Source organism: Rhinichthys klamathensis, unplaced genomic scaffold, assembly GCF_029890125.1.
Source record: "Rhinichthys klamathensis goyatoka isolate OS25496 unplaced genomic scaffold, OSU_Roscu_1.1 h1tg000593l_1, whole genome shotgun sequence".
In the NCBI taxonomy this organism is placed as follows: domain Eukaryota; kingdom Metazoa; phylum Chordata; class Actinopteri; order Cypriniformes; family Leuciscidae; genus Rhinichthys; species Rhinichthys klamathensis.
In genome coordinates, this window is record NW_026607050.1 from 284,237 (window position 1) to 299,180 (window position 14,944).

The window sequence follows — 14,944 nt, forward strand, 5'->3', positions numbered from 1 at the left end:
ACTCCCACCTCTGACGCGTCGACCTCCACCACGAACTGACGTGTGGGATCAGGGGTGACAAGAATGGGAGCCGAAACGAAGCGACTTTTGAGGTTGTTGAACACTGCCTCGGTAGTGTTCGACCACCTGAACGTCGTTCGGGGGGAGGTCAAGGCAGTCAGAGGTGCGACTAGTTGGCTGAAATTACGAATGAAACGTCGGTAAAAATTGGCGAATCCCAGAAACCGCTGTAGGGCCTTACGGGAATCTGGACTTGGCCAATCTACCACAGCCTTAACCTTGTCAGGATCCATGCGCACTCCCTCAGAAGAGATGATGTACCCTAAGAAGGGAACAGACTGTGCATGAAACGAGCATTTCTCCGCCTTGACAAAAAGCCCATTCTCTAACAACCTCTGGAGCACTCGCCTGACGTGTTGAACGTGTTCCTGGAGAGACGAAGAAAAAATCAATATGTCATCCAGGTAAACATATATGAACTGATCTACCATGTCTCTCAACACGTCATTCACGAGTGCTTGAAAAACCGCTGGGGAGTTGGAAAGCCCGAACGGCATAACCAAATATTCAAAGTGCCCCCTAGGGGTATTAAAAGCGGTTTTCCATTCATCCCCCTTCCTGATGCGAACCAAATGATATGCATTACGTAAGTCCAGTTTCGTGAAAATGGATGCTCCCTGCAACCTCTCGAAAGCTGAAGACATCAACGGCAAAGGGTAAGAGTTCTTTACCGTGATGTTATTCAGCTCTCGGTAATCAATGCAAGGTCGCAGAGAACCATCCTTCTTCCCAACGAAAAAGAACCCCGCCCCCGCAGGAGAAGAGGAAGGTTGGATGAACCCAGAGGCCAGAGAATCAGAAATATATTTCTCCATGGCCTCCCTCTCGGGAACAGAAAGAGAGTAAAGTTTGCCCTTGGGCGGAGATTTACCTGGCAGTAGATCTATCGCACAGTCATAGGAACGATGCGGAGGAAGAGAAGCAGCGCGAGACTTACTGAACACCTCCTTCAGGTCTTGGTACTCCGCGGGCACGTTAGACAAATCCGCTGCCTCACTCTGAAACACAGAACCGGACACAGAAGGACAGGCAGACACTAAACAAGACTCATGACAGTGGTTACTCCATGTGGAAACAGTGTTAGTGCACCAATCGATCCGGGGGTTGTGCCTGGAAAGCCACGGGTGTCCCAAAACCACTGGTGCAAGTGGTGAGTCCATGAGAAAAAATGAAATGAGTTCTGTGTGATTTCCAGAAGTGATTAGGGTAATGTCTTCAGTAGCATGTGTAATTAGGGGAAGTTCTTGACCATTGAGTGCGTTGACTGTAATCTGGTGCGAGAGAGGAGTGACGGGAATCTGAAGCTTAAGTGCAAGTTTGAAGTCCATGAAATTACCCTCCGCTCCCGAATCCAGTAGTGCGTTGGTGCAGTGCGTCGACTGTCGCCATCTCAGTCTTACCGGGAGGAGGGTTGATGATGGTGATGAGGTCTTCTCGGCGGAGATCCCACCCGATAGTAGCCTCATACTTACTACCGGGCTTGCTCTTTTACCGGGCAGGAGTGGATGAAGTGACCTGCCCGGCCACAGTAGAGACAGAGTCCCTGGGATCTCCGCCTCTCCCTCTCCTCCCGGGAAAGCCGAGCTCTCCCCACCTGCATGGGTTCGTGGTCGAATACGGGGCTGACCGCGCTCGCGCCACCGGGCTGGTGGTCTTCCGGGCTGGACTGGGAACGGCTGGGGCGCGTCAGTCTGGTCACACGATTCAGGCGAGAGTCCACTCTCAGCGCAAGTTCCACCAGTCCGTTCAGTCTCTCTGGTAAGTCCATCGCGTATATTTCCTTCTGAACGCGGTCAGCCAACCCATGCAGGAACATATCCCACTGCGCCTCCTCGTTCCAACGGCACTCTGCGGCCAGGGTGCGGAACCGGATGGAGTAGTCCGCCACCGAGCCTTCTCCCTGTCGCAGTTCGGCGAGTAATCTGGCCGCCTCCTTACCCGCCACTGCACGGTCGAAAACCCTCTTCATCTCCTCGGAGAGTGCCTGGAACGAGGTGCAGCAGTCGTCTCCGTTCTCCCACACCGCCGTCCCCCAAAGTGCTGCTTTCCCTGACAGCAGGGTTAGCACGAAGGCTACTTTGGCCTGTTCGCTCTGAAAAGTGCGTGGCTGTAAGGCAAAATGCATAGAACATCTTGTGAGGAATGCTCTGCAATACTCCGGTTCACCGGAATATCCCTCTGGTGTGGGTAGGCGTGGCTCTGGTCTCTCAACTGCTGCAGGCATCGGTGGTGGGGGAACGGGCGGTGTGGGGGGCGCAGTGGGAGTCTGTAAAAGTTGTACCTGTTGGGTGAGCTCGGACACCTGCTTCACGAGTGCTTGCACCGCACGACCTGTGCCCGAGATGCTCTCTGCTTGTTGGTCCATACGTGAGATACTGTGAGCGATGAAGTCGTTGAGCTGTGATGAACTTGCTGCATCCATGGTTGGTCAGATCGTTCTGTGAGGAAATAACAGCAGGATGCAGTATGCAAGTAAACTCAGTTTAATGGATAATATAGAATAAACAATGAAGAAGGCACAAGTTGGGGACAACACTCAGATGGACAGTGAAGCAGGGACGAGATGGCGATCCGGTGGAAAACAGGTGATGAAGTGCTCGAGTGAATCCCAGGGGAAGTGAACATCCAGATGACACGACGAACTGACGAACATCCAGACGACACGAGGAACAGACGAACTCCAGACTAGGAACAGCAGACGAGGCACGAGCACAGGAAACACACCGGGGAACAACCACAACGATCTGACAACAAGGGAGAGAATTGCTGGGTATATAAAGGGAACTGAAATGGATGACAGCTGGTGACACTAATCAGCACAACGAGTAACCACACCCACACAATACACTCACGCAGACACATCAGCGTGAGACAGCCGATTCATAAACCGTGACAGAATGTTGCTGGTCTGTGGACGTAAAGTATTACTAGTTCATTCACGGCACAATATTTCTCCTGGTGTCCACGTCAGCGCTGTTTGATCTAATAGAGATCTACGGTTAATAATGGAGAAATGTGAATGCTTCTCACTAGATCTCGCAGCGATGTTATTACTTCAGTGGCGAACTCAAATGTTTTATTTACTGGATCTCTTAACGCAGTGTTGTAACAGTGTCGCTTGATCGAGATCGTGTCGCTTGATCGAGATCGGCTCCCGCTGCACAGATGTTGCTGCTCCGAACTGATAAACGATCCGTGAAGCACAATATAATGAGTAGCGCAGTTTCGTTCCGGTTTCATTACGCTTGCCATTTGATGTTGCGCAACGTTGTGGTGGTCGCGCCAGCGCGAATTTTGTCGGCAGGAAAAATGGTCCAAGGAATCGTTCGGTTTGTATGCGTACCGAACCGGAAGCCTCGAACCGAAACGGTTCAATACGAATACATGTACCGTTACACCCCTACATCATACATAGAAAACATGCCGTAATGTACCCTAAGTGTAAACTTTAGACGCATTCATCGTGAAGCGTGCAGCTAGCGATTTGCAAAGATTGATATAAATATTAATATAAAGTTTAATAAAACGTTACACTCACTTCAGTTGTTCTAGAGGTTCAGCAGGAACACGAATAGCTGGTACCGATCCTTTTTTCCATTAGCAGCTTCTTAGCAAAACCAGCTTTATACTGACCCTCGTTTATAAAGCAGTCTGCTGAGAAATGATTCGCGCAAACATGAGAGCATTGACGTTGCTCGTGGGGAATATTCCCTTCGAAAACAAACTCAGCCACTGCGTCTTCAGCGGTTTGGATTTAGGAACATTAAAATGACTGCTGTGTTCGTTATTACACCCAAGAACAGAACACCACAATCGCTTAGACGCCATTCTGCTCATAGACAGTGCTCCAGCATATCAACAACGACCGCGCCGGTCCGCGCGGACTATGATTGACAGCTCCCTCATGAGCGAGGGCGGGTCTGTGTTGAAACGATGCTGTCAATCAACAATCGTGGGAGGGGCTTCCGAGGGTGTGACGTCACACGGTTGAACGGCTTGATTTGAGACAGGGGAAAACATATAAGGAGATTAAAACAAAAACACTGGATGGATTTTTATCATTTTATGATGGTTGTGTACTGGCACTGCCAACACACATTTCAGTACAATCAACTTGTAAACGTGCATGTACCATTATATGACCCCTTTAAGACCGTAAGTGTGGTATTTGGAAAGGCCCTGCATGTTATTCAGCTGTGGCGATATCTGATGTCCATGTAAGGGATAATCTCCATATAAGGGATTTCCTGGAACGTCATAAGTTTGATACTTTTATGAATCTCACTTGTGGACTTTCGTGAGGGCGCCCTCTGCCTTCCTGAAACAGAAATTGCATGAGTGTTTAGCGCTCCATATTGCTAACATCACCTTGTTTTGGGTAAAAATAAAAAAATAATACGGAAGTACTTTTTATCGTAGTAACTTGAGTAGTTTTTCAGCAAACTTCTTATTTTTTCTTTCTCGAGTCATATTATTTTTCAGTAGGCTACTTCTACTTGTAATTGTTCTAAATCCAATTTTTTTTATACACAATGCAATAAATGTTGTCATGTTCTCTTGCGTTCGTATTCTTAATGTTAGTGAACGCAATCATGTGAGATGCTTCTGGGAGGTCTTTCTACCACATCATTTTGATGACAGAGGTTGGCTCAGGCATTTCAGAATGACAACATTCAAGATGTTGCTGTGCAATCCGATTGGTCCGCCTGTTAGTCAAGTTATCCAATCACATGCTCTGTTGATGCAAAATCAAATGCGATGTTTTGTTGCACATCCAGGGATTTATTTGGTAAATGTGTTTCCATGGTAGTTCATACGCATGTCTTCTTATAGGATAAAAAAAAGTATCAGACTCAAATGAGCACATAGAGCTTATGAGCATCTTGGCGTTTCCATCTAGCCTTTTTTTAATGCAATATCCCAAAATTGACACAAAAATTTGGTGGATGGAAACATGACTGGTGATTGCTTTATCATTTGGGACTACAGAAAGCTGGTTATTTTAAATGCGTTCAACTTATGAAATGAAAGTTTTTAAATATTTGCTTTTCCAAGACATTTTTCAAGCCCTCTTCCCTTCACCTCTGTACCAAAGGAAGCCGTTCCTGTGTTACTGTACTCAGTTTTATTGAAATCTGTCATAAATCTCAATCAATTTTATACATATGGGCACTGAAAGATGATCAAAGCGAGCAGAGTGAGAAAGGTGCCTTCGTTCTGTTTTGCAGGGACCTTGAGATCATTTCCACACACTGAGCACACACACCAAAGTGGCCATTGACACGCTCAGAAAATTGGCCCTTTGATGACGGTTCTCTGTATTGAATTGGCACAGGGTCGCTGGGTTCATGGATGAACGGAGGTGTGGGTGGACGAGAAGGACGTTTGAGCTGTGTATATGCGTGGGACTTACTGTGTTTAGAGGTTAGCTGAACTCTCGAGGTGCTTCAGGGGAAGCTCATTGTGCTTGTTGTGTTGACAGAAGCTTGTGATGGAGCTTTATATGAAGTTTTGTGGCACTTTTATCACTTTTGAAATGCACTGAGATACCTCAGAAATAAATAAGCTAGTGAATAAGCCAGTGAACCCATAAAATTGGTCCCGGGTCTGCTCTGATAGGGTTACAGGGAAAATGCTGAATAAAAATAAGAAAAAGTAATTGAATATGGCAAAATAAATTAAATAAATAAAAAGGAGAAAATGATTTCCCATATTTATTTCTGTTGTTTTTGCTCTTGTTGACGTCAAAGGCAACAAGCGTTGTGATATTTGGAGCCAAATTAGGCAGATGCCAACATGGACAGCTTGTGTTGTGACATGAACAAACTAATAGAAGATACAATCTGGTCACATTAAAAACAGATTCACTTGCAAAATAAGGGGTTGCACCAACCATGCTAATCTTAATAATCTTGCATGCTTGCTTATTCACTTTATATTTTAACTTTAAACTTTTTTTTTTTACTAATTTAGATTAGTAATAATTAATCTTAACTAATTACGGAGCCCCTAAAGGGACATGGAGATGGAAAAAATATGAGATGGGAGTAAAAAAATCCTAGCAAAACGTTTTGCATTCCCCTGTGAAAATTGGCGTTCGCTCACAAAGAACCCTAAATGTTTGCGAGCAAACACAAAGTTTATTGGGGGAACGCAAAGGTTTTGTGAAAGAACTCAAAGTGTCTCGGGGGGGAAAACAAAAGTTTTTACGAGGGAGCGCAAAATTTCTCAGGGGAATGCAAACATTTAGTAAGACAACGCAAAAGCTTTGAAATATATATATTTTTTTCCCATCTAATTTTTTTCCCCACCACCATGTCCAGGACTTCGTAACTAATAATAATTTATTATTAGTTAAGATTTTGAAAAGTTTTTGAAAGAAGTCTTCTCAACAAGGCTGTGAAATATTATTACAATTTCAAAGAACACTTTTCTATTTGAATATATTTACCTTTCGATGCAGCCATCGTGTACACACAAATCTCTGACCCATCGTCTTCTTCCTCGTCTAATTTAACCCAATAAACGGCTCTGGGCATTGGTAAACCACGCCTCAAATACGAGAAAATGAACATGTAGTTCCCAGACCACGTCTCAATCTCAACGAGACATGGTCTGACGTTAGCCAGGCTACTTGAAGTATAAGGTTTCGCACCAACCACCAGTGGCGGATTTAGCAAATTGGGGGCCCAAGGCGAAGGTAGTATGGGGCCCCCCATCCGATCTTTAAAAGAGAACGAAAAAAGTAAAAAAAATAATTGAAAAATAAACCATTAAATGGCACTTTCTGGAGAGTTTTGTGCAAAGAAATATAGAAAAAAAGTAGGTCGTCTAGCAAGTCTTGTATTTCTGTAATTCACACAGATCAAACACAAATATGCTGACTGAATAGATTGCTAGTTGAGAAACACTGCTTTAATTAATGTTTTTATGATGAATTTGTGAAAGGTTAACTAAACAGCGTGAGCTGTTTTCCTGCTGGCCAGTAAGTTATTTGGCAAATTTCATTCATACAGATCTGTATTATGCTATAGTTTTTGATAGTGTTATACATTTCTTACAGATAATCACGATGATCATTGCGTTTGTCTTACCGAATGTGGTAGCTTTATGCAATTACAGTTTGTCTATAAGCTTTTTTTGTATTAATGCCGACAGTGAAATGTTGCCAGATTGCTACGAAAAACAAGAAAAACAAAACAGAATAATAATCCGAAATAAGTTCAAAGCTTGTGTTTTGGAAATAAGATTAATATATCACTAACCCTAACATGCAACTTTCCACTTTAATAACTTCCTAAAGTGTCACATTAAATCAGAAAAACAGGTCCAGAAGACTACTGCCACCTTTCCATTAGGTGGATCTGGCAACACGGAGGCTGCACCCGCGCCCTCACTCACAACCAACGCGCTCTCAAGCCCTGTTCACTGCGCTAGCTTCTCGCAGCAACATGAATTGCAAACACTCATATGAGGTGGTTTAAACGGCTAATTAATCATTCAGAGAGCTTGACATTTTATTTTTGAATGTAAAAAAACGACAGAGGTCCGGACCTCGGTGACCTCATAGCTGGCTACGGCCGTGGACTTGTAACATATCGTTAGCATTGTTGTCATTGTCAGTGGGCATCACAAAAAAGTTTGTTACCTTCTGCAATTTTGCTAAAAACGTTTTGCTTTCCTCCCGCTTCCTGCTTTTTCAGCACCGCTTGGGTAGCTTCGCTTCATTTTTACTCTGTCTACTACTCTGTACACTGTCTGTCACTCTGTACACTGTCTGTCAATCACTTCTTTTTCTCCGTCAGTTTTTTTTGGCGCATTACAGCCTTGTCACTTTCGCACGCAGAAAGTGAGATAATGGAATAGTCCAATTTAGTGAGGTGGGGGGGCCCTCCTGTCTGCGACTAATGATTTGATGCCTTTTTTCGCAAATGTTTTTTAGAAATATATAATTTGCGGAAAAAAAAAGAAAAAAAAAACTTAAGCATAATTTAATGGGGCATTTTGGGGGCCCCTAGGTAGCTCGGGGCCCAAGGCAATTGCCGACCTTTGCCTAATGGTTAAGTCCGCCCCTGCCAACCACGATAACCTTGAATTATTAATGTTTTTTTTTGTTTGTTTTGTTTTTATGATAAACAATTTTTGTACTGTTTTTGGTCACTACTTGGTGTCAAATATAAAATCTCAGTCCTAAAACTGGGTCTCAAAGCAAAACCATTTGAGAACCACTAAAAGAGACCAGCAGATATGAAATGTCAAAGTACTTTAGGCTATAGAAAAATAACGTTTAAGTGGTTAAAATGTACGTAGCAGATTTCCTTTTGTCAGAAATTAGCTGTCATCTGTCAAATGCAAGAATGAGTAGGAAACGGCTTGAACTGTGTCTCAAAGCAAAGCAAAGGCTCTTTACGTTTGCAATTTGCACACCCACACACATTCATAGGCAATCATTTCAGCCTACTTTGTGCCGGCTAGTCTCTCATCTTAAAGCTACTGATTAGCAAGACATTCTCATGTGAAACATGTTCTTGATGAATTTTCTTGATGCTCAAGAGCCTTTCTTTCTGTTCTCCAGCCCCCGGTTTGAGTTGCCATGGAAGTGGCAGTGTTTACTTCACGCAGCGTTACTTTCTGAGAAAACCCCTTGTGACACTGGCTCTTCCCGGATTCATGATTAAGCGCACTCTCGGATGCGCACTACTCTTATATTACACCTCTTGTGATTGCAAGAAACCAATTACCACGCCAATACGCCTTTGTTGATTAAGATCAAATTGTTGTTTACACCGCAATCTCCCCAAAAAAAACAGGATTAATGTGTTTTTCGGAGAAGTCCCTCCACTTTAGCAGCAGCCCACCAATTTTCTAGTCGCTGTGCTTTTTTTGCATTTCTCACAGGAGAAATATGAGTTCTACCGAAGGGTGTGTGCCGTTGAGAAGACGTATTATTATGCATTAGTCTCTGTGGTTTCAATGAGCGCCGGCTTCGCTTGCTCCAGAACTCAGAATTGACAACAACACTCAGTCGTTCTCGGGCAGCAACAGCTAGTGCTCAGTTCACACTGTGCCCTTTTCCCCTCCTCCTTTTGCTGCTCCCCTCCCGCTCTTCCTCGTTTCCTGCGAAGAAGGGTCTGTTGAAAGAGTAGGGGGACGGCAGCGGAGCAAACGACGAGAACTCGCTGAAAGCGCAGGGAGCTTAATTAAACTGCTGTTCAACTGTGCCAAAGTGGAGCAGCTTGGAGGCATTGGTTTGAAAGACTCAACATCTCCACCGGTTCTTCTGAAACTGGTGAGGCTGCTGGAGACATCTTTAAGAATCTCTACATCCACGACCGAATTATAAAGCAGGACTCAAACTGCACTTGAGGAGAGCCACAGTTGTTCCTGGAGAACTCTGAAGAGAAACATCCACGGCGGGTTTTCTGAAGCGCTGAGAGGGGGCAACATGGGCGCTTTGATGGTGGTGTTTTCACTTCAAACCAAACAAAGGAGAAAAAGGGCAGGTAGGCAGTAAAGAGCACTTTCATTATGTGACAAGAAAGTCACAAATGCTGAATAGTTTTGCAACGCATACTTGTTAAATTAGACAGATAGATGCTGTAAAGTGGGGTTCAAATGTTTAAGGATTTAAATTAGTTTAAACCTGGAAGAGAGAAAGTTTCAAGATTTTGAAAAATGCGATTTAATCAGACTTCCATTGAAGCTCAATATGCTCTTTGGGTCATTTTAAAGGGATAGTTCACCCCAAAATGAAAATTCTGTTATTAATTACTCACCCAAACCTGTAAGACTTTTTGAAGCGTCAAAGTGGTAGTTGCGTAGCTGTCAACGGAGGGACAGAAAGCTCTCTGATTTCCTCAAAAAGATCTCCATTTGTGTTCCGAAGATGAACAAAAGTCGTACGGGTCTCGAACGAGGATGAGTAATTAATGATCAGATTTTTATTTTTGGGTGAGTTATCCCTTTAAATCATGCTGGAGAACACATTCAACACAATTAAATGTTTTAATATTCAATTTATTAATTTCGGTAACACTTTGCTGCAATAAGGTCTCATTAGTTAATGTAAGATAAAGCTTTAATTAGCTAACATTGAGCAATACATTTGTTACAGTATTTATGAATCTTTGTTAACATTAGTTAATAAAAATACAACTGTTCATTGTTAGTTCTTATAAGCTCAGGTCTAGTAACAAATATTAACAGAAACAACTTTTGATTATAACTAAAAGGTGAGATTGATCGATGCTTTAGAAGTATTTTTCATTGTTAGTTCATATTCACTAACAACAAATGTTAACAAGGGTAACCTTACTGTTAAGTGTTACCTATTATTCTGATAGTATTATTTTTAAACAAGTGCATTACATTTTCAAAAGAATTTTCACTAGTCCTCTAAGAACTTTTAACCCTCACTGTGAATGGTATTTTCAAATATCTTTATTTTTTTATATATATATAAGATAGCCTACGTGTTCTTCCTCTGGTGGGTGTTTTTTGTCTTTCGCCTTGAGAAAAGAGTACACTGCCACACAGTGATGATTCATGGATTTATGCTTCTTTGTTGTGTGGCCAAAGGACTCCAAATGGAGGTTTTCTCAGAAATGGTGTACAAGGGGCTTTTACGAAGTAGAACAGAGAATTACTTACAGGGAAGAGAGAATAAACAAAAAGAAGAAATATTATTTAATTACTTAAAGGCTTATCTTTATTTCTGCAGTTTACTCTGAACAAAATTTGGTGTGTCATTTATAAATTTCACTTGGCTAGTAAATTTCACAAAGACGACATTACACATTGGATTAAACATGACATTTTGAAGTAGAATGACTGAAAAATATTTTTTTACAGTTTATTCTTTCATTTTTAAATGTGTATAAGCACATTCAAAATCCAAAGGCATGAGGACAAACGCTCTCCAGTATTAACTTAGTGAATGGACCATTAGTGATGTGGTGTTTGATTTTATAGGAACTCTTTATGGAATATCTACCAGGCCATCAGGCTGTGAAATTAAATCTCATTCACCTTCCACATAATCCACATAAATCTGACATTGCACACTCCTTCATGCACTGTGCTCTCATTTCAGTGGAGTTTAGGATTGTGCTTTTACCCCCAAAAAAGATCTTGAAGGTTCTTTCATTGTTTTTCACCAGAACCAGCACTGTCATAATTTGTCCTGTTTACTATCTCTTATCTCTCTGGTAAATCTAGTTCATGCCTGTAATGATTAAGGTTAGTCGTTCATACATTTGCATAATCCAAAGTGGAAAAAAGGGTGAAAATAGCTTCTATCCCAACAAAGTTTCTAAAATGTACACTGCCCTGATAACCTTATTTACTGCATCCCAGCTAATAGGGCAGATCTTTCGTTTTGTTTGATATCTCTAACCTGAAACTGCATGTGTGCCTTATGGTTAATGTGTACCGGAAATGTATAACTGGAAGCCTCAGTGCAACTGTATCATAACCTTTTATCATCGTAGAGAGAGAACACATCAGTACATGAAAGTTTCATGTTGTTGCGTGTGGTACATCATGAGACCAACTGTACCGATTGTTTTTGCACGTTGGGTGTAGCAATAGTTTTGGCAAGAATAAGTAAGTAAGAAAACTTTATTAATCCCTGTAAGGGGAAACTCATTCGCCACCCTTGCACATTACAGACACCACAAACAAACAAAGACAGAAAACAACAACAATCAATACAAGAAATTACACAATTTCATTAAACAACCTAACTGCATTCGGAGTAAAAGACCTTCTAAATCGCTCTGTAGAACACCGAGGCATTATTAATCTTCCACTAAATGAGCTTTTAAGTCCACTAAAATTACAATGTAGTGGATGACCTTTGTAACGCATAATTATTTTTAATTTTGCCCTTGTTCTCTTTTCCACAGTGATCTCAAGTGAGTCAGGATTAAGGCCCATCACTGAGCCAGCCTTTCTAATCAATTTATTAATCCTATTTTTATCATCTACAGTGATACTACATCCCCAACAGAGCACTGCATAAAATAAAACACTAGCTACAATTCCCTGATAGAAAACATAAAGAAGCTTCCTACTTACACCAATAGAACTCAACTTCCTCAAAAAGAATAGTCTTGATTGCGCCTTCTTAAACACAGCCTCACTATTCTTCTTCCAGTTCAGTTTACTGTCCAAATGGACACCAAGATATTTATAAGACTGAACAATCTCTACTTCCTTACCGTTAATACTCACTGGTTCTATCACTTCTTTATTCCTTCTGAAATCAATGATCAACTCCTTAGTCTTCTCTACATTCAATTTTAGGAAATTTTCATCACACCATCCAACAAATAACTCAACCTCTCTTCTATAGTCCACATCGTTGCCTTGATTAATTAAACCCACAAGGGCAGTATCATCTGAAAACTTTTGTATACAACATGAATTCTGAGTGTGCCTGTAGTCAGCTGTATACAAAGAAAAAAGAAATGGTGATAAAACTGTGCCTTGAGGGGCTCCTGTTTTGGTTAAAATAATGTCAGAGATTTTATCACCCAGCCTAACAAACTGGGGTCGACGTATAAGATAATTCAATACCCACATAATAGTTTTACTATGTAGGTTACAACGCAGCAATTTATCAGCTAAAACATGAGGTTGAATTGTGTTAAAAGCACTAGAAAAATCAAAAAACATAATCCTAACAGAGCTAGAAGTTGTTTCCAAATGATTATAAATATTATGCAACATAAAAAGTATGGCATCATCTACTCCAACACCTTTTCGATATGCAAACTGTAACGGATCATGAAAAACTGACAACTGTCTACCCAGATAACCAAGGATAATTCTCTCAAAACATTTCATTATTTGTGACGTCAAAGCAATGGGTCTCAAATTATTTAAACTACGACCCACATTACCATGTTTTGGAATGGGAACAAGACACGATGTTTTCCACATATCTGGTATTTTCGATGCAGACAAGGACAAAGAAAAAATTGAGTGGAAAACTGAGCACAACTGGTCAGCACAGACTTTCAAAGTAATTTTCTTTGAATTTAAAATTAATTTAAAGGGGTGGTATAATGCCCCTTTATACAATATGTAAAATAAGTCTCTATTGTCCCCAGAGTGTATAAGTGAAGTTTTAGCTCAAAATACCCCATATATAATTTTTTACAGCATGTTAAAATTGTCCGTTTATGAGGGTCAGTAAAAACACATCGTTCCGTGTGTGCCCCTTTAAATGCAAATGAGCTGCTGCTCCCGGCACAGAGGGCGGAGCTTCAAGAGCTTGTTTGTGTGTGTGTGTTAGCAGCTACATGCTATTGCATTTGTGTTACGTACTGTATTGCATGTGAAAAGACGGATGCGACAGCTTGAGCAGACTCACAAATGTGCTCTACTACAACAATTCTTCCTCTTCTCAACATGGACTGTGTGTTCCTGGGGGAGGGGTTTATGTAAATTTTAAGGTTAGTGATGTCACTAACCCGGGAGGAATGTCGTGTAGTCCCTACCAGCCGTTTGTTGTAGTCCTTAAAAAACGATTTCTTTAAAAGCAAATATCTTCCTTTGCTTTGAACTTTGAGCGTTGTAACTTTGCAGACGTTGTTTATGCTCAAACAGCAACATTAAACACTAACTAAAGTTGAAAAGTGAAATCATAATTAACCACCCCTTTAAATGTACATATCTGCCGCAACTCAGGTATCACTCTTAGAAGAGAAGGTTCTATATAGAACCTTAAAGGGTTCGGTCTGGCACTTCATATATTAAACCTTTATTATTGGATCATTTAATGGATTTCACGAGTTCACTCTTAGATATAATTAAATAGATTAAAGGTTGTTCTTATTTGGCGTGCTGTCCGAGGGGAGGGCTCCAAGCTCAGAATTTGGCCCGAACCCAGAGTACTCCCCCATCCCAGGCTGGGATAGGAATAGTTAGAAGTGAAGAGATGTGGTTGTGGAGGGATGCTGTAAAACTGTCACGGAACAGAGGTAAGTCTGCTGTATATATACACCTCTTATCTTGTTAATTGAGTTGATTAACTGAATGTGCTCCTCCCGTGTTAATTAAATTCATCTTCTGCTCAGCAACTCTTAGAAGAAAAGGTTCTATATAGAACCTTAAAGGGTTCGGTCTGGAACTTCATATATTGAACCTTTTCTGGGTTTCCATTATGGGGTCATTTTATGGATTTAGTTTTAATTCATTTAGTTTCAATTCATTTTTAATTTTAATAAAATGTTATGATTTAACACATTATCACTGGAATAAAATTGAAGTAACCCATTAAACATTAAAGTATTATGCAATCATTTCTCCTTATATAGAACATTTTTGGCATAAAGCGTTCTTTAAAGGGGTCTGGACATAATAAAACAAATTTGCCTTGATCTTTTAACATATAAGGGGCCCTGTATCATACACCCAGCTCAATGGCGCGACGCAAGTGTTTTTTGCTAGTTTCAGCCCGACGCAATTATCATTTTCACGTCCTGCACCACGTTGTTTAAATAGCAAATGCATTTGCGCCCATCTGTTTGGCCGAAGTGTTTCCTATGCAATGATGTTGGCCAATCATAACAGTGGCCGTTTACTGACAAGCCTTAAAGGGGCAGCCACTTAAAAACAGATCATTTCAGACAGATGGTCAGATTGAGGTTGAAAATAATCAGTTTTCTGCATATATAACTTTATTAACATTTTAAGTGAACCTCAAGGAACATATTAAAATAATAGAAAAATCCATGTCATGGCCCCAATTGTGTTTGAACCCAGAATCGATCACAGATCGAACAGATCACAACACCACTATTGCTGACCATTGAAATTATTTTGCTGTCACGCTTTTGTAGGTCCAAATGTTTTATTTGGATGTCCAGGTAAAATT

General features: G+C 41.3%; 1 protein-coding gene across 7 annotated transcripts in view; it reads left to right on the top strand.

Moving 5' to 3' along the window:
* Positions 1-14,944, top strand: part of kcnip4a (potassium voltage-gated channel interacting protein 4a) — a 248,446-nt gene that overhangs the window by 135,307 nt on the left and 98,195 nt on the right. Inside the window, exon 1 of one of the 7 annotated variants that reach the window (XM_056240375.1) lies at positions 9,261-9,563. The exons of the other annotated variants lie outside the window; for them this stretch is intronic. Within the exon in view, the coding sequence (XP_056096350.1) occupies positions 9,506-9,563 (58 nt within the window). The 5' untranslated portion in view covers positions 9,261-9,505. Of the gene's footprint in view, positions 1-9,260; positions 9,564-14,944 lie in introns of those variants that run through there. 7 annotated transcript variants of the gene reach the window in all.